Source organism: Polypterus senegalus, chromosome 14, assembly GCF_016835505.1.
Source record: "Polypterus senegalus isolate Bchr_013 chromosome 14, ASM1683550v1, whole genome shotgun sequence".
Classification (NCBI taxonomy): domain Eukaryota; kingdom Metazoa; phylum Chordata; class Cladistia; order Polypteriformes; family Polypteridae; genus Polypterus; species Polypterus senegalus.
The window spans coordinates 145,679,386-145,697,341 of record NC_053167.1 but is presented as its reverse complement, the minus strand read 5'-3'; the positions used below and the strand labels follow the sequence as shown (position 1 = coordinate 145,697,341).

Here is a 17,956-nt window from a genome sequence, read left to right as displayed (position 1 = left end):
AGGAGGGAGTGAGGCGCGCGTGCGCACTGCTCTGCACTTCCGGAGGGTGTCCCGGCTGCTCAGACCGGAGGGACACACACGCTGTGTGGCCCGGATAGCGAGTTCCGCAGTCCGCCATGGAGCTGCTGCCGAGGAGTTCGGAAGAGTTCAGCAGCGCCGAGTACTGGGAGAAGTTCTTCACGAGGCGCGGCGACAGGGCCTTCGAGTGGTACGGGGAGTACGCGGAGCTAAGCGCGGTGCTGCACAAGTACTTGAGAGCGCAGGACAAGGTGAGAACGAGGCGCTAGCGATGCCGGCATGCTGCACATGACCGACGGAGGCGGCCCGAAAATGGTCGGCGGGGGTACACGTGGTGCGAGTGGCTTGGACGAGGGGGTGACGCCGCGGAGGGTCATTCAGCGCTGAAAGGGACAGCACGTTAGAGGCGCACCGGGTGGTCTGCATTGCCTTCAGCAGGGGAAGGAGGGGCCATTGAGGCGTGGGTGAGACCGAGCCGAACCGAGCTGAGCTGAGCCGAGCCGGAGAAGTGGCTTTGAGACCCTGGAGCAGAACGCGGACCGAGAACTCGGCGTGGCTCCAGGCAGGCCTGTCACGAGTGGGCTTTGGGAGCTCTTGCGCCTCCCTGGCCCACCTCAGTAGATGGCTGGCTACGTGAAGAGCAGTAGGGGGCCCGTGGTTTCATATTGAATTTACCCGAGGGACCGGGGATAGACCCGGGTCCTCCCTGCGTGGAGTTTGCTTGTTCTCCCCGTGTCTGCGTGGGTTTCCTCCCACAGTCCAAAGACATGCAGGTCGGGTGCATTGGTGGTCCTAAACTGTCCCTGGTGTGTGTGTTTCTGCCCTGCCCAAGGATTTGTGACCCTGCAGTTAGGATATAGCGGGTTGGATACTGGATGGAGGGACTGGGGTTTGTTGGTGACACCACAGCTCTCGGGGACTTGTGGGGACTGTGAGTGTCCTCCGTGGAGTGAGCTGCAGACGAGACGTTTGGTGGTCGATGGAATATCAAAGGGGGCGGTGAACGATATGAGGGGAGAGAGTCGTCACTGCGGAGGCTGAGAGCTTTAATGTGCCAGCAAGGGCAGGAGCTGTAAAGAAGGTGACCGTCATCAGTCACTTGGCTTGTAGCAGTCACAGGTCTGAGGTCCCAGAAAGCGGAGTGAAAGGCTGGCATCTAAAAACATTGACTGTGAATTCCTGAAGTTGGCACAGGCGCCATCACTGCTATCGTATCTTCCGTACAGGTCAGGTACAAAGCAGCACTCTTGATGTTGGCGTAGCGTGGTCCCATTCTGCTACCCACTGCAATGCCATTCGCCAGGTGTTAAAGTTGTCATCTGAAGTGAAGGCACCGAGGGTGAGAACCAGTTGTGCCAGTCTGATGCCATGGGGGAATCCTGGACTGGGCATCTGCTGAATGCCCGTCTGGTGGCGGTGAGCCCTTCATTGTGTACAGAGAGGCGAATGAAGCTGGTGGGCATGGTTAGTAACCTTGAAATGTGACGGGAGACCGTCAAGCGGTGGTCTCGTAAGACTGAGGGGCAGAGGTGAAGTATGAGAAGCAGACACAGATTGTCTGGTTTGTGGATTTGGGCTCTTCAGCATTGAGGCGGCTGGCACTGTCCTGTCTGCTGATGAGAAGTGTCAGAGTGACCGCCTGGTGGGCTTCATCTGGCACGTCCTAGAGAGGTGGCATAAGCAAGGCGCTGTACGGACATTCGGACCAGTCGGGTCCAGCTGAGCAGTGTGATGTGACACATGTGGCCAGGTGACGTGTCATGCGCCTGGAGGGTGGCACACTGTATGTGAACACTGCCACGCTGACTGCCCGTCTGTCCACAGGTGCTGGTGGTGGGCTGTGGGAACTCGGAGCTCAGCGAGCAGCTCTACGATGCCGGCTGCGCACACCTGACAAACATAGACATCAGCGAGACGGCCATCGGGCGCATGAAGGAGCGCAATGCCACCAAGCGGCCCGACATGCACTTCGTGCTGATGGACGTGCTGGACCTGCACTTCGAAGATGGCTCCTTTCAGGTGGCGCTGGACAAGGGCACACTGGACGCGCTGGCCTCCGATCAGCGGGTGGAGACGATGGAACGAGTGGAGCGCATGTTCGGCCAGCTGGCGCGGGTGCTGCGTGTGGGCGGCCGCTACGTCTGCGTCTCGTTGGCACAGGAGCACGTGCTGCAGGCTCTGGTGGGCTTCTTCACAAGGGCCGGCTGGCCGGTCCGAGTCCACAGGATGGACAGCAAGGCCAGAGACGGTTTTCACCTGCCCGTATTTGTCATCGTTTGCACCAAATTCTGCTGGCCCAAGGGTGCCACGGGGGTGACCCAAGTCCTGGAGGTGTGTGACAGCGAGGCGGCCCCTCCCCGGCGGCTGGCCACCCCAGAGGACCTGCTGGCGGCGGTGAGGCAGAGCCAGGCCTACGCCCTCCTCCGTAGCAAGCTGGGCACCCGCGTCGACCCCGGCGACGAGCCGGCACTGCAGCTGTGCCACGCCGCCTCCGGCCAGCCTCGCTACAGCATGCACGTCGTGGACAGCCCGCCTGCCGGGAAAGGCGCCAGGAGGGGCCACTTCGCCGTCTTCATCGGTAAGCCCCGGCATGTGCTCAGACAGGCTGCCCGCCCTTGGCTGCCCCTTATTGTGGTGTCTCTGCAGTGCCCCAGGGGAGGGAGACGGACTGGCTCTTCGGGACGGCGGAGGGGCGCAGCCAGCTTGCCCGCACGGCCAACTTCCGCAGGCTGCTGATTGTGGCCCTGCACCGCGGCCAGGACTACGGGGACATGCGGGCAGTGCAGGTGGAGCTGTCGGCCAAGGTCATGGAGCTGGCACCGCCCAGCATGCCCTCTAATCAGCAGGTGAGCGCCGTGGGCCATGGTCGGGGGGGCGGGGGCAGCAGTTTGGCTCTGATGACTCAACCGTTTTCTCCAAAGGTGCCCTTCCTGTCAGATGGCGGAGATCTGGGCTCCCGTGAGGTGCGGCATCGAGGGCACAGCCCGCTCAGTGGGGACTTTGTGGTGGAAGACGTGCGAGGCGAGGAAGGGCAGCTGCTGCGCCGGCTCGTCTTCCTCAGTAACACTAACGTGGTGCAGTCGGAAAGCAGACTGGCACGGCGCGCCGCAGGTAAGTGGGGTGCTCTGAAAGTGACCACCCAACCGGTGGTCTGCCACGAGTGACGTCCACCTCTCCTGACTCAGGGCGCAAGAAGGGCAAGCGGAAGGACGCTGAGCCTGGCGGGACATCCCTGCTGGTGGACAAGAGCTTCCTGTGCTGCGCCCATCATCGAGCGATGGTGGCTGGACTGGCACTGCTGGACGAGGGCCGTGTGGCTGCCGAAGGTAAGCGGTGGTGGGTTTTGTGGCTGGCACCCACCCCCTTGGGGTCTCTCCCACCAATCACCTCTTTCTTTTAGGGCAGTCGGTGTCCGTGCTGCTGGTGGGCCTGGGAGGGGGTGGGCTGCCCCAGTTCCTGCATGACTACGTGCCCCGGGCACAGGTGGAGGTCGTGGAGATCGATGCGGCCATGGCAGAGGTGGCCAGTCAGTGGTTTGGCTTCCAGCAGGACGACAGGCTGACGGTGACGGTGGCGGATGGCTTGGAGGTCATAAAACGGCGAGCGCAAGAAGGTCGGGGTCCTCGCCTTTGAGGTAGGGACAGGGTGCCACTGGTGCCCACGTGCTGTCATTGGCTCACATCTCTTTGTCCTGGCAGGCGGTCACTCCTACGACATCGTCATGTTTGATGTGGACAGCAAGGAGCGCACACTGGGGATGAGCTGCCCACCTGCAGCCTTTGTGGAGAAGCCCCTCCTGCAGTGCGTCTGGCAGCTGCTTGCCCCACGAGGTAGGGACCCCCGCCTGGTCACTGTCCGCCTGTCTAACCCGTGTCGTGCAGCTAATCCTCCTGTCCTGCAGGGATCTTCGTGCTCAATCTGGTGTGCCGGGACCCGAGTTTGAGGGGCAGCGTGCTGGCGGTCCTCGGGGACGTCTTTCAGAAGGTGCTGCTGCGGGCCATCGATGAGGAGGTCAACGAAGTGCTCTTCTGTCACAAGGCCGAGGCGCGCCCACTTGCCGAGCTGCCATCTGCTGGTCACGCTCTGGAGCGGCACCTCAGGACACCTGGCAAGCCCTGGGATGCCAGTCTCTCGCTGGCCGCTCTCCTGGATAAGGTCAGCCTGGCGTGAGGTGCCACCTCTCCCGGCGCTTTAGTGCCCGCTTGACCCGCTGCTCTCCTCCTATTTTTCTTTGTTATTAAGAACCCAATAAACGCCTTTGACTTTGTACTTGGGGTCTACGCCTCCTGCAGGCTGTCACTGGGGGGGCGCCACTTTGTGGTGTCAGATGGTGTGAGGAGTGCGTAAAGTGGGCAAAGAGTGGAGGCTCAGTCATTGTAATTATATAGCGCCTCTCCGCAGCTGGGTGCACCTCCAGAGTGCCATCACGCTGGGCAGGCTAAGTTTGGAACTGGCAGCCACATGCTTTCCAGTCCAGTGCCCTGCCCCCCGCGGCACACTGGCTGCCTTTTCTTTGTTTTGACCCTTCACCTCTGGACTTGATGCCCCCCGGGTCTAAGGAGTCTCAAAATGCGAGGAGAAATCTGCAAATTGGTGGGACTCGGGGTCAAGGAGAATATCGGTGAGTGGCCTTTGTGCCATCTCCTGCCATGCTTAGTGAGGGGCTGCTCTCTGCCAGCCCAGGGGACAGTGCCAGCTGAGTAGATGGCATGTGGTCTTTTTACAGAATACAAGGGGATCAAACGCCTTGGGGGTCCTCATGCTTGCTGCTTGGCTGTAAATAAATGAAGAGTGTGGCCACAGCTGCCCACCTGCTTTGACCTTGGTGGTCATTTTCAGGGTGCGGGACCCCTGAAGTAAGCAGACTGAGTCAAAGAGGTTGGTTTGTGCGCCCGTCTCCTAATCCTGGGTTCAAATCCTGGTCCATGGCACCTCCTGCTGCGCCTTTTGTTGGTTTTCTGGGTGGGCAGAAATGTGCAGGGCAGCTGAGCACATTACGTCAGTGCTGTTATAGTCCGCCTCAGCAGCCAGGTAAGGACGGGGTGGCACAGCAGTTTGAGAGTGGCAGTGCCCGTCGGAGTGAGGCGCTATACAAGTGCTGCCCGTTGCAGCTGCCATGCTAAAACCTTTTGTGGCGCCTCTGACTCCTTGTTGCACTTCATTTGGTGTCCAGCAGGGGGCGCTGGGCGCAGGTTCTTTAAGAGCAGGAACAGAGATGGCAGACCAGTGGTGGGCTGCTGGACTTTGGGGGAGTTGAGGACCAGGACTGACATGTGGATGTGCTGGGGGGGGACACAGAGGTCAGTCTGAGTGGACAGTGGAGTCCCTGCTGGACATCCTGGGGCGTCTGCAGTCCATGCACTGGTGAGCCCCCTGCTGCTTGACAGCCCAAATTAGCCAATCAAATACGAGCGCCTGCTGACATCACTGTGTGTGACATCACTGTGCCATCCAGCAGCTCTCATTAATGGCTTAGTGACCACGTGGCACGACCCATTGAGGGCGTCCGTGGGGTGCGGTGGCTAAGGTTTTGGGCTGTCACGGTGGACACTGGGTGACCCTGAGAGAGTCACTTCACCAACCTGAGAGCAGTGCATGGTTATTAGAGTTAATCTGAAATTATTATTTTCATAAACTGAAATAAAATGATGAACTAAACTGAAGTGAAAAGCTAAAACTAAATGAAACTATTAAAGTAGCTGGAAAGACCGTCCATCATCATCCAACCCGCTATATCCTAACTAGAGGGGTCTGCTGGAGCCAATCCCAGCCAACACAGGGCGCAAGGCAGGAAACAAACCCCGGGCAGGGCGCCAGTCCACCGCAGGGCACACACAAACTCCACGCAGGGAGGACCCGGGAAGCGAACCCAGATGGGTCTCATAACTGTGAGGCAGCAGTGCTACCCACTGTGCCACCGTGCTGCCCGCTGAAATAAGAATAATTTACTAAACATGTCGTAGTTTTCTTGCTGTTACTTTTTAACCCTTGTAACTCTGAAACGGAAAGTCACTCCGCACGTATTCCTGCAGTGATGGCGGGCGGCTTTGTGTTCACACGACATTGGCGGTGACCGAGCGAGCTGAATGTGCGTGTAAAGCGACTTACTGGGCCGTCGAGATAACAAAACCTTCACCGTACGGACAGGAAGATCCCAAGCGAGTTGCGCTTCAGTTTATTTCTCAGGTGTCGGCGTTTGGCTGACAGTAACTCGCCTGCCGCTTCGCACTCAAAAGTATAAAGAAAGTTCACGAGTCATGAACCGCATAGGAGCTCGCCATTTTGATGAATCGGTACCGGCGGGCGCGGGGAGCTTAAAATGTCGTTATTTGGAATTCTGTCTGCGTGTGTTTGTATAAACTCGATATGTCAAAAACGTAACGAGACGGACGGATGAAGTTCAGCGTGTGCTTGTAACTCCACAGTTGCACATCTCGATTACCTGTTGGGTCAAAGCCATTAACTGGAAGTCGGATTTTGGTTTTTTGTTTTTTCTTCATGAGCTGCACAGTCCGATTTATTCAACTTTCCTTTTCTAAGAATTGTTGAATATGTTCTTGATTTGATTTGATTTGTTATCGACGGGTCTTTAATGTACGTCATATAAAAATAAGATCCTTGGCTTTGCTCCTCAAATATCGGAGTACCCGAGAAAGTCCAGGGGAGGCCACCGCCGATTTGTGACATTAAAACGTCACTGATGGCCAGACTGGCGGTCAGCATACGAGACCAGCGCGTTGTTGTTGCTGACCAATCAAAGCAATAAAGTGAACCAAACCTTAGAAACTTCCTGAGCGGGCGACGTCTCCTCTGAACTGCGGGCGGGCGGGCGGGCGACTGACTGGTGAAGAGCTAAACGTGCTGCTGTGGTTTGGTATTTATTATGGGATTCACAGCTCCAAATACCTGATATTGTGAAAATAATAATCCAGTACAGAATTACGTTTTAAACATCTCCCCCCTTTTTCAGTGATTTTCTTTCTCTATCTCAGGGGTCCTGGAGGGCCGCAGTGGCTGCAGGTTTTCATTCTAACCCTTTCCTTAATCAGTGACCTGTTTTTGCTCCTAATGAACTTGTTTTGAATTCCTTTTATTTGACCTGCTCTTGTAGAGTCGCACCCCTTAATTAGCTGACAAACAATAACGAGATACAAAGTGAAGCAAAACGTGACCAGCAAACTGTGCCGACCACACAATATCTGAGAGTAAAGAGAGGTGGAGGTCTCAGGAATGTTGGTCTGCGCAGGTCTCGTAGAAAAGTGAAAATCAACAGTTTGACAAACGGACAAAGAGAGCAGCAACAAGCCGTGGAATTAAAGAGCGGGTTTAATGAACCACAACAAGCGGATCTTAGTTAAGCACCCTGATGGAGTTTCAGGCCCTGACTTAGCTGGTCTTCTGTAGACTCACTCGCGTCACACTTCGTTTCTGTTTGGGTGCCATTTAAAGAAAGAAAGAAAGAAAGAAAGAAAGCAATTCCGAGGAACAAACCTTAAAAAAACAAGTCAATTAAAATGAATTCAAACGAAGTTCATTAGCAGCAACAGCAGGTCACTGATTAAGAAAAGAGTTGGAATGAAAGCCTGCAGCCCCTGCGGCCCTCCAGGACCGGAGTTGGGACCCCTGCTCTCTCTTATTCTTGACGTTCATATTACATACCAGGGATTTCTCCTGCCTTGAATCCAAGCCTGCTGCAGTCGGCTCCACGTGCTCTGGACAAACCGGTGCAGATCATGTGGGTATTGTTAATAACCTCAGATGCCCTCTCTGTGATTTTGTGCCCATCCAGACACCCACTGCCTACTCATTAAGGGTCTACTGCTCTTATGGTGGGCTATTCGAGTCTCGCTGCCCCTCACCTTCACACTACATGCTTGTTTTCTTTGTTTCCCTCAATACAGTTAGGTTTGAATGAGTGTGCAGACCCCACCTAAGACCCCTGTGATTTTCATGGTCAGAACACAGTAGAACGGGGGTCTCAGACTCTGGTCCTGGTGGGCCGCAGGTTTTCATTCTCACTCTTCTCCTAATCGGTTTTCACTGCTAATTCACTTTAACGGCCCTGTTAGAAGACCCTCGGCCCTGCTAATTAACTCGTCAGAAGACCCTCAGCCCTCTGATTTGATTCCTTTCTTCATTAAATGGCAGCCAAGCAGGAATGCGACGTGAAACGAGCTGACAGATGAGCAGCTAAAGGGGGGCTTCAGACTGCAGCCAGTTTCTTAACGCGGAGTCGATTCTCGCCGTTGTTTAATCCCATGGCTTGTTGCTGCTCTCATCCTGCCACTGCTGTCGTTTTTCTCTTCTTTCTCAGATCGCCGTCATGATGTGTTGGTGACCTGAGAGATCAGCCTGACCGAGACCCTAACCTCTCTTTAATTTCAGATATGGTGTGGTGGGCACAGGGGCGCTGGTCATGTGGTGGTCTGTGTTGTGTCTCCTTATTCTTTGGCTGCTAATTAAAGAGCAAGAAACCACAAAGGGGCGGAGTCAAGCGAACTAACCGAAGTCCTCGAGTTCGCCGCCCGGCAGTAGGGTCTCTCTTCTGATTTTGTTTTGATCTTTTCAGGCCTGCAGGTGTAAAATTCTGTCTAGAAATTGTTTGTGGCCGAGATGGAATCGGAGATCAATATGGCAGCACAACCAAGCCCAGTGTTTGAGATTTTTGAAAGCAGCATTGAAGTCATTCATTAGAAGCACATTGTCTTGGAGCAGGAGATGATGTTGCTGTGGACATTTTGAGTAAAAAACCCTCACACCTTAAACTTCACCTAAAGTTCATCACAAATTGGGCATTCTGGGTGATGAAAGGAAAAGAAAAAAGTGGCAACAATCAGCGCAGATGACATAGAAAATATGTTCAAAACGATAAAACTCTGTAAAGTTGTTCATATTCGGCGTCGACTTTTGATTCTGCTTGTCGTTATCAGACAGCAAACCACGGGGTGGCGTGTCGTGTCGTGAGCGTCCTGTGACATTCAACTCTTTGTGCTCAAAGCCGTTAAGTTCACAGTCCTGTCTGATTGTGACACAAAACTAAACTCCAGACCATAATTACTAAAACGAATATTTATAGAAATAAAATAGAAATGTCTTTGTGAAATAAAAACGAAACTAAAACTAAACTGAATTTCCATGTAAGGTCAGAAGGCAAAGCTCTAATAACCCTGGAGCAGCGCAAGCGAGCGCATCTCGAGGTCACCTTCAATAAAGACGAGTTCATAGTGCCAACCTGACCAGCCTGCTGACCGCCCTGCCCCTTTATAGCGCCTTCACAGTACAATTGTGGACTCGCCCTCGGGCTCACTGGGCACTGGCAGCCTGGCAGGCTTCATTTATGGAAGAAGGTCCAGACCAAAGCTAAAATGGTTTGAAGGGTCCTCGTTGTCACCTGTACCCGGTCCAGAGAGCCTGCCAATCGACACGTGGCCACACTCTGGTGCCATCATGAGTGACAGCTATGAAAGGCGCTATATAATAGATGAGAAAGGTGTCTGGGGTCCTCATTGTCACGTGTACCCAGTCCAGTGAGACTCACACATGCCAATCAACATGTGACATGTGGCCCTGTCTGCCATCATTAGGTGGACAGCTAGACGTAAAGACAGAGGCGGGAGGTGTGGACAGGTAGACGTGACTCGCAGCACACAAATGGCAGACAGAGATGTGAAAGGCGCTATATAATAGAAGGTCATTCATGTGCAACGTGGGCCTCTCAGCTGGCAAACCTCGGAGGCTCGCGTTGTTGTGGACGTCCGCCATCTTTAGCTGACGTCTTCATTTCAGGTGACTTGTACCATCTGACAGAGCGTTGGTGCCACTTGTTTGAATTGCTTGTTTCTGATTGGGCAGGTGAAGTGACTTGCTCAGGGTCACACTGGATTTGAACCCACAACTGCTACAGCATGGTCACAAGTAGGCTGGACGCCATGTTCTGTGCCAGTGAGTGACATTGAGCTCCCGTGTCACCAGGCCAGGTGTCTTGTGACTGTCCAACGCCTGACACCCCAACAACGACGTGTAGGAAGAGCAGAAGAAAAAAAGTGCGTTTTATTGTGTCCATGAAAGGCGCTATATTGGGCTCTTTAATGGGTGAACTAGACAATACTCACCCGGGACCCTCAGCCATGGCAGGCTGCCCCCCCTGCTGGCCGGACCCCCTCGACGACCGCTCGTCTCAGAAACACAAAGAGCTTTCTGTAGGAAGTCCAACTTTCTTGACCTCAAAGATGGTGGACGTTAATTCGACACGAAACGCCAGAGTCACCTCAGGTGGTCCGCCTTGCACACACGCTGACACAGGTGACAGTCCGTTCTTAACACAGCGCCGGCGTCTCTCAACCCTGGAAGTTTTTTCTTTGTTCCTTGCAACCTCAAGCCTCTGCTCCATCTTCTTCCTCTCCATGCTTGTGCCCATTGGGTCCATCTTCATTCTGGAGGTGGCATGTGACCCGCACGTGAAGCCCTGCGTCACCAATGCTCTCAAACCCTTTGCTGACCCCCTCATCAAGCTGCATCGGCTGACGACTTGTCAAGGTCTGGTGAGTGAAGCCCCTCTCCTCATTAGGACGTGGGGGTCTCGGGCACTCGCTGAACGCCATGTCTTCTCACACATGCACACGAGTTCTCCTGAGCTGCACCTCACTAGTCAAGACGCTATAGGAGAGTTTGCCCGGGCACTGGCGTAGAGCCCATCAGCCCGCGCTGCCAGGTTTGGTTCTTTAGCTTCGCCACATTTGTTTTTCTTGACTTTATGACTTTGGTCACTTCCTCTGAGCAGAGACTTCACCAGGGGACCCCCAGACCACCTGTGCAGGAAGGAGGAGGGTCTCCACTTGTGCCAAGAGGACACTTGGGGTCACAGGGCAGGGCACCCTGGACATGGAGACCACGGAGGACAGCAGAAACCGAGTTGACCTAAGAGCTCGAGTCACAAAGAGTGAAGGACCAGAAGGAGACCGAGGTGCATGAAGACGAGGGACCGGTGACAGGTGTCCTCACAAGAGTGACGAGAAGGTGACAAACCCCAGAATCCCAGCTGTGCATCCAGGAGAACAAAGCACAGTGCTGTGAAAAAGTCTCTGCCCCCCCTGTGTTTGCACATTTGACTCCACGAATGGCCTCAGACCTCCAGAGAAAAGGCAAACTGTGGGGGGGGGGCTGCACAGAGGGGCACCTTTGGTAAATCAGGACCTCAGTCAGATGAGACGAGGCCATTGAGCCCCACAACCTCACCAGCCCACCATCCTGCCACTAGTGTTACCACTGACTGACTGGCATCTCGGAGAGCATGTGCCCCCTGCTGGCCACAGAGTGGAGTGACTCAGGGAGGTCCAAGAGCTTTGGTCTGTGTGAAAAAGTCAATGCCCCCCAAACTTTGACTAATGCCAACTGGACGTGTCTTGTCAGCTTCATTGTGCCCCGCTGGTGGGTCTGTGAGTCTCTGCCACTCATTTCAGGCCCTCGTCAGGACGTTGGGTGGCCACCCCAGAATGCCCGAGGTCCTCACTGGCAGACTCGCTTCTGTGTTTCCAGCAGGACAAGGAGCCAAAAGCTCCCTGAGGATTCAGCTTCTGGTCCAGACAGACGAGTGGACGTCCACCTTAAGAACATTGGGGGCAAAGGCTCCTTCTTCAAAGCGTCTCGACCCACCACATTAGTGTTGCCCTGCGCCACCCTCGTGGTTTCGCTTTTGACTCGTCTGTCGTTCCCAAAGCCTTCACGTTTGCTCCGATGTTCCTCATTCATGGCTGAGGTTTGCACTCTGCTCCTCTCCCCTCAATGCCACTTTACTTCAGCATGGAGTCCTGAGCACTGACTTGGCACAATAAGCCTCCTTGGTGCCACCTAAATGGGCACAGGCGGCACTCAGAGATGCTTGTGTATTCAGTGCACAGCTTGCCCTTTACTCATGTCATCTGTTCCATTGGTCTGCCACCCATCCAGCGAGGTCCCCTCATGCCATTGGCATCGTTTTTATTATTCATGCCATTCACATTTGGGCGCTTTGTTAATCAGATGAGCTAGAAAGCAAACCAGAAGCCATCATTCTGCGTGGCCACGCCAGGCCCTATGCTGACCGCCACTCTGTTCTGACCACGGGACGAGCCAAATGGCACACGTGGGGTGCCCTGTCAGCAGGAATGACAAGCCCAGCAGGACCTGCGCCATGTCCCATTGCCAGAGGGTGACAAGGGATGCCCACACTGGTAGGCAAGTTGGCCAACCCAGTGAAGGGGCTTCGGTGTGACTTCAAGGTGTCCCACCGGTGATACTGGCCTCGTTCCTGCAGAGCCACTACTGAGGTCACCGGGTCACACTGGGTCTGTGGACAGCAGAGAGGGGGCCACGCTTACTGGACGGGGGGCTCTCGATGGGCGGCCTGGCGTCTGCTCTGATGGGGAGCACTGATAGGATGGACAGCACACCCCGCTGTCAGGGGTCTCCATAAGGAAGGAGCGCACCCCGGACAGGACGCCAGTCCATCACTGGGCCAACTGCCCTGCCCAACCTGAGGTGTGTGGCAGGAGAAAGCGGGCACAAATCTAACAAAAATAAAATTGAAAGAGAAACAGATGAGGACCTGTGCTAGCGGGACAGCCTGAATGTGCGTGCCACACCAGGGACTGGCAGCTTGGCGTAGTCTGAACATCCTGAATGTCCACCTCACTGACCGCTGCACTGGGCAATCATCTGAAGGGAAGCCCCCCTGTAAGGCCCGCTGTTTTCATGGCGGCTTTACCTGAGCATCTCAAACACTTGGCAGTCAAAGAGCTGACTGGACATCTCAGCTGGCATCTCTCCATTGGCTACATTGGCACATCACCGGGCACATTGTGACTTGTCGATTTACTGACACGGGGAGAACGCGCCAACTCCACACAGATGACAAGTAGTGGTGGCATTTGAACCTGGGCTGTGAGTGGTGGCTTTGTACCACCTTCAAGGCACCTGTGTGGCAAATTCTAGGCACAAGTGGAGATCCTCATGTTAAGGTAGGCTCTGATTGTGGTTGGTTCATCCTTATTTATGTCACTGAAGCCCCTTCACATCCATTTTATTTCTAAGCAGGTGCCTCTCAGTGCCCACTGACAGAACTGGTGACCATTCTGCCCACTTCAAGCATCAATGGACATCCTCTGACTTCAATCATCGATAAAGTCACAGAATTGAATTAAAACTATGAAGCAACAAAAACACACCCCCCACAAATTTAGAGACCACAGTAATAACTGAAGGTGCCCAGATACCCGCTGCTAATTGGCATTCAGTTGGTAACGTCATCAGACTGCTAGTCCGTCTGATCTGAAGGTGGTCACGCAGTGTGGTCACCAGCCCGCCGTGCCCAGTCCAAATCAGAGCACAGGTGAGGAGATGCCAGCAGCGCCTTTTCTGGCCTCGCCGCAGACTGCCGGCCGGCAGGTCTACAGCTTTGCACAGGCGCAGTCGTCGCCACGGGGCGCAAGATTAGTTAAGGGCGGGGCTTAGCGCTACTTCAAAAGTAGCGTGTTCGTGATTGGGCCGAATGAAAGACAATCTCCGAGTCGGGCGCCACCATTGGCCGGCCGGGCCGCGGCCGCCTACACGCCTTGGGCTCGCGGAGCGGACGTGGGGCTCAACGGGCTTTGCCTGCGACCCTCCTAAAGGCGCGATCGGCGGAGTCGGGGGGATCGCCACTCGGCAAGTGGGCTCTTAACAGCTTCATTGCGGCCAAGTGCACCCCTATCGTAGTGCCGCCCGGTGCCCAACTGGAGTGGCAGCTTGGATGCCCAGAAAACTGCACAGCCTGTGACTGGCACCTCGAGCTGCTGCTGTTGGTCCCTCTGCCCGGGAACACTTGCCACTACGATCCCAGTGGCACTGCTGCAGGGAGGCACAGCAGATCCTCCTATGCGGGTCCATTAACTTGTGCCCGACCTGAAGAGCCCGTGTGACCCCTGACTAGTTAAAAAAAAAGCTCAGGTATATGACAATGTGATCCTGCCATGTACCCCCACAAGTAAATGTGTGCCAAAGCCCAGAGGTAGCTCGTGCCCAATCTGTGCCCTGTCTCTTCTGGCAGAGTGATAACCAACCTGAGTGCCCATTACTTTGTACAGAAGGGGCTGCCACTTCCCTACAGATGTCCCCACTTGAGCTGAATTTATAGCGCCTCACAGTCGAAAGTGAGCCATGATGGCATCAGATAAGAAACTCAGGCCTCATGCCAGTCACTGGCACATTGTAGATACATCACAGGCACAGACAGGTGAGCGACCACCACTGATTGGCAGCAACATTCGCCCCTACCAGGCACTGCAAGTCCCACTCATGAGGCCACATGTGTGGGCACAGCCTTTTGGGGGGCTGCTCCCTACGTTATGTGGTCTTCTTTAGTGCTTTCTTAAGTTGGCACTGACTTGGCACCTCACAGTGCGTGACTTCGGTCATACACACAAGGACACTCAGATGGAATCTTGGTGACCCCTGGTGTGCCCGTCAGTACATGGCACTCACTCACTCAAGTGTCCCTATGCCCACTAGTCAAGGAGGTGACCTACATGCAGTTCTACAAGCTGGTAGGGGGTGCTGCAGAGTGGCAAGTCATGCCATGCAGTCCAATGCCAGCTCAGTGAGCCACTTCATTCTAGGATAGCCTGGCATCTGTACGTCTGGTAGGCCTTATTTTATATAGCACCCTTCACTGCATGTATCCATCTGCCCCTTTTATGAGCCGCTTTGTCCAGTTCTGAGCCAACCCACACAGCACTTGGCACAAGGCAGGATCGAGTCCTGGGCAGTGCAGCAGCCTTCACCTGGCACACAACACACAGGGCAATTTAGAGTGACTGATAAAACAAGAGAAATAAAGTTGGCACTCTTGAGGAGCCCTCTAGAGGTGTACACCCACCAAAGGACTGGCGTGAGGCAGGGTGAAGTGAAACGGGGCACACGTGGCCCACCGCTGGCTGCCCTCTTCACTTTGGGTCGAGAATGCGGGCTCTAGAGGTGGCATCCATGTTTGTCTCCTTTGTGGAAGGCGCTATATGAGTGTGGTGGAGTGTCCCACCAATGTAGACCCCAATGGCTCAGCGCTGTCGCGGGGGCTTTGCTGCAAAGACTCTCTTGTGTTACATGAAGCCATATAGCGCCTTACAGGTGTGCGTCTCCACTCTTAGCCGACGGCTCCTCTAGTGGGCACTTCAGCATCGCCCATTAAATCCAAGGTGGGGACCGGGGGTCACTGCGGTCAGGTGGGCTGCTTGACCTTTGCCCTCAGGTCAGTCAGGCTGGGTTGTCATGTGACTGCCTGTCTGTGCCTGCTGTACAGGTGAGCGGATATTCTGTACAGCAAGTGTAGACAGGCAGACACGTGACAACTCGGGGCAGCCAATGGGGAGCCTCCGTCACGATGACATCAGCACAAGCCGAGCTGGCAGGAGACGAAGGAAGAGGAAGAGGAGGAGGAGACGACACACCGAAATAGAAAAGGGGACAAGGAGCACTGGGGGGCTGACAGGAGGAAGAGGGTGAAAAAGAGGAGCATGAGGTGGAGGAGGACAAACAGACAAGACATACTGGTAATGAAAAGCGACAAGGAGGAAGAGGACAATTAAAACTGGGGGGAAGTGTGAGGAAGAGGAGTTGGGAGTTTAAAGGAGGAGGAAGAGGAGATGTAGTGAAGTATGAAATGGAACAAAGAAGAACAGGACTATTAAAACTGGGGAGAAGATGGGTGGTCCTAACATGGGGGGTGTGAAGGAGATGAGGAAGACGAGAGAGGAGTACAAAAAAAGGGCCCTGGACAAAGGAGGACAAGACATGGGACGGGGGGTCCTAACATGTGGAGTCCATCTGGAGGAGCCCGTTGGCAGGAAGGGGGGGGGTGCCACACACGGAGAGAAGCCCCCAAATGTGGGCGGACGGCAGAAGAGAAAGCTGGAAGCTGAGAGTGAGCAGCAGCACAGCCTGTTAGGACACAAAGAAGAAGAAGAAGATGACGATGAGGAGGACCCTGACAGGAGCAGAAAGGGAGGAAGAGGGAAGAGGGGCGGCGGGAAAGAGTAAAGGTCAGGCAGGGAGGAAGAAGAAGATGAGGAGCCCCATCGAGGAGGAAGAGGAGCGAGGGCTGGCCCAGAGGGGGAGGGTGGGGTGGGCACAGCTTCGTTCACCGTATGCCCCTCCTTTTCTCCCCCCTGGAATGTCGGAGCCTGGCAGGCCGCGTTCCCGGACACGCACACACCGCCACACGCCTGTCCCCCCCCGGTTTGGTGGCTTGGGGCCCCGCCACCCTCGCTGTGCCCTTCTTCATCCCCCCCCAAACCCCCCAGGTGGCCAACCCGGGTCTGGCTTACCCGCTGCACGGCGTCCCCGGCGCCAGGCTCCCTCGCTGAGCGGCCTTGCCCCGTCTAACCAATGTGCAGACTACTGTACACCAGAATGGTCCTGAACAGGTAGTCTGAACACTGGGGCGACGGGGCAGGATGGGGGTCCCTCCCCGTGGCGGCGGCCGAGCCGAGTCCAGCGGACACCTTCCTGCAGTGGACGCCGGAGGAGACTGCCGAGCGCCCCAGCCTTGACGTGGCACATGAGCTGGAACCTCGGGATCTGGCAGCGGATTTAGGGAAGGCGAGGGAGAGAAGGGGAGGGGGTGGGCCTTGCAGCCCATATAAGGAGTGATGGGACCCCAGGGACAGGCGCGCAGGGCCCCTCTCGCTCGCACCGCCTCGGCAAAACGCTACCAGATGTGCAGGGCAGGCGGCGGCGAGGCAGGAAGTGGGCCTCTCTGAGCTGGAGCAGGCGGGCGCAGAAGGAGCGACATGGAGGGGGCTACTGGGGGTCATCTGCAGACCGGCTGTGCCCCGGGCCTGTGTGTCCTCCGGGGTGCCCGATGGTCAGTAAACACACCTTGGTGGTGCCCCCAGCTCATCATCTCTGCCAGGCGGATGCGGGCGTCAGCTGGATGGCGCTGTTTGGAGGGCAGCGTGGCTCTGCTGCTGGAGGTCCTCCATGGACCCCAGGTGACTGTGAAGAAGACTAGCAGGGGTCCACCCCCGAAATATCAGCTGGCGTGGACAAGTGCCCAGGGGCAGCAATCACTGGTGGTCTTTAGTGACATCGGGCTGCAGGAGGGCACCCCCAGTGGTCAACGGCACTAAAGGCTGGATGTGCCCCTTTGCCCTTATTGGTCTCCTCACCTAGACAAATGTGTGCCCCTCACTCACGGTGCCCACCGCACTCATCTGCTCTGACTGACATCCCCAAGTCGTCCAGCTGTGCCCCTCTCTGCCTCCTCAGGGTGAAGTGGGCTGGTAGATGACCTGCATCATGTGGCACCCACCCTACTGTATGGTGCTTACCAGTCCATGTGCTGCCATCTCTGCCATTGCGACCCCTCACTCTCTGACCGACCAGAAGCCCAATGCCCACATGCACTCAAGTGGACCGTCCACCCCTCCGGCCTGTAAGGTGCTGACCCCGAGCCAAGAAGAGCAGCTGGCATTGCCTGATGGCACCAACTTTTAAAAATGACAAACTGGCTTCAAGGACTCAGACGGGGGTGACGGACTTCAATCCCAGCAGGCACTTGCCAGCCGATGTAGGTCAGTGGTGCCCACCGAGTGAAGCCCTGGTCTCTGCTTGATTATTCCTGCTGTGGGGACACCCACATGTCATTAAGTAAGTAGGTGGTATGGCAATTGGCACCAGCAGGTCAAGAGTCGCCAGGGCTCACTGGGGCTTCGTCCATATGAACTGGGTTAATGGGCACAACACATTGGTTTTGATAGTCACGCCGGTGTGCCACTCGACTAGCTTGGTGGCATCCAAATCTCCGCTCCCCTCACCTGAGCCCAAGGGGGCGCCGCTGCCCAGCACACTTACTCCTCTTAACCAACCCCCCTCCCTCATACCAGGCATGTATGTACCCATCAGTAAGTGACACAGGACGCAGGCCAAG

General features: G+C 55.6%; 1 protein-coding gene across 2 annotated transcripts; it reads left to right on the top strand.

Moving 5' to 3' along the window:
• Positions 1-35: 35 nt before the first annotated feature.
• On the top strand, positions 36-8,867 carry mettl13 (methyltransferase like 13). Of its 2 annotated transcripts, none has more exons than XM_039735879.1 (8): positions 36-269; positions 1,843-2,596; positions 2,665-2,864; positions 2,940-3,129; positions 3,204-3,344; positions 3,419-3,631; positions 3,717-3,848; positions 8,588-8,867. In XM_039735879.1, the coding sequence occupies exons 1-8, from the start codon at positions 117-119 to the stop codon at positions 8,599-8,601; spliced, it is 1,797 nt and encodes a 598-aa protein (XP_039591813.1). In that variant the 5' UTR covers positions 36-116; the 3' UTR covers positions 8,602-8,867. The 2 variants fall into 2 exon arrangements, with proteins under 2 accessions (XP_039591813.1, XP_039591811.1); XM_039735877.1 differs by lacking the exon at positions 8,588-8,867 and adding an exon at positions 3,920-4,292 and having other exon boundaries at positions 37-269.
• The last annotated feature ends 9,089 nt before the right edge of the window (positions 8,868-17,956 follow it).

What these genes read in the sequence shown, in the direction of transcription:
- mettl13 (XM_039735877.1), top strand. Translation starts at nt 117, where the DNA reads ATGGAGCTGCTGCCGAGGAGTTCGGAAGAGTTCAGCAGCGCCGAGTAC. An exon ending in GCATGCCCTCTAATCAGCAG is followed by an intron (nt 2,865 to 2,939) that starts GTGAGCGCCGTG and finishes TTTTCTCCAAAG; the next exon opens with GTGCCCTTCCTGTCAGATGG. An exon ending in GGGCCGTGTGGCTGCCGAAG is followed by an intron (nt 3,345 to 3,418) that starts GTAAGCGGTGGT and finishes TCTTTCTTTTAG; the next exon opens with GGCAGTCGGTGTCCGTGCTG.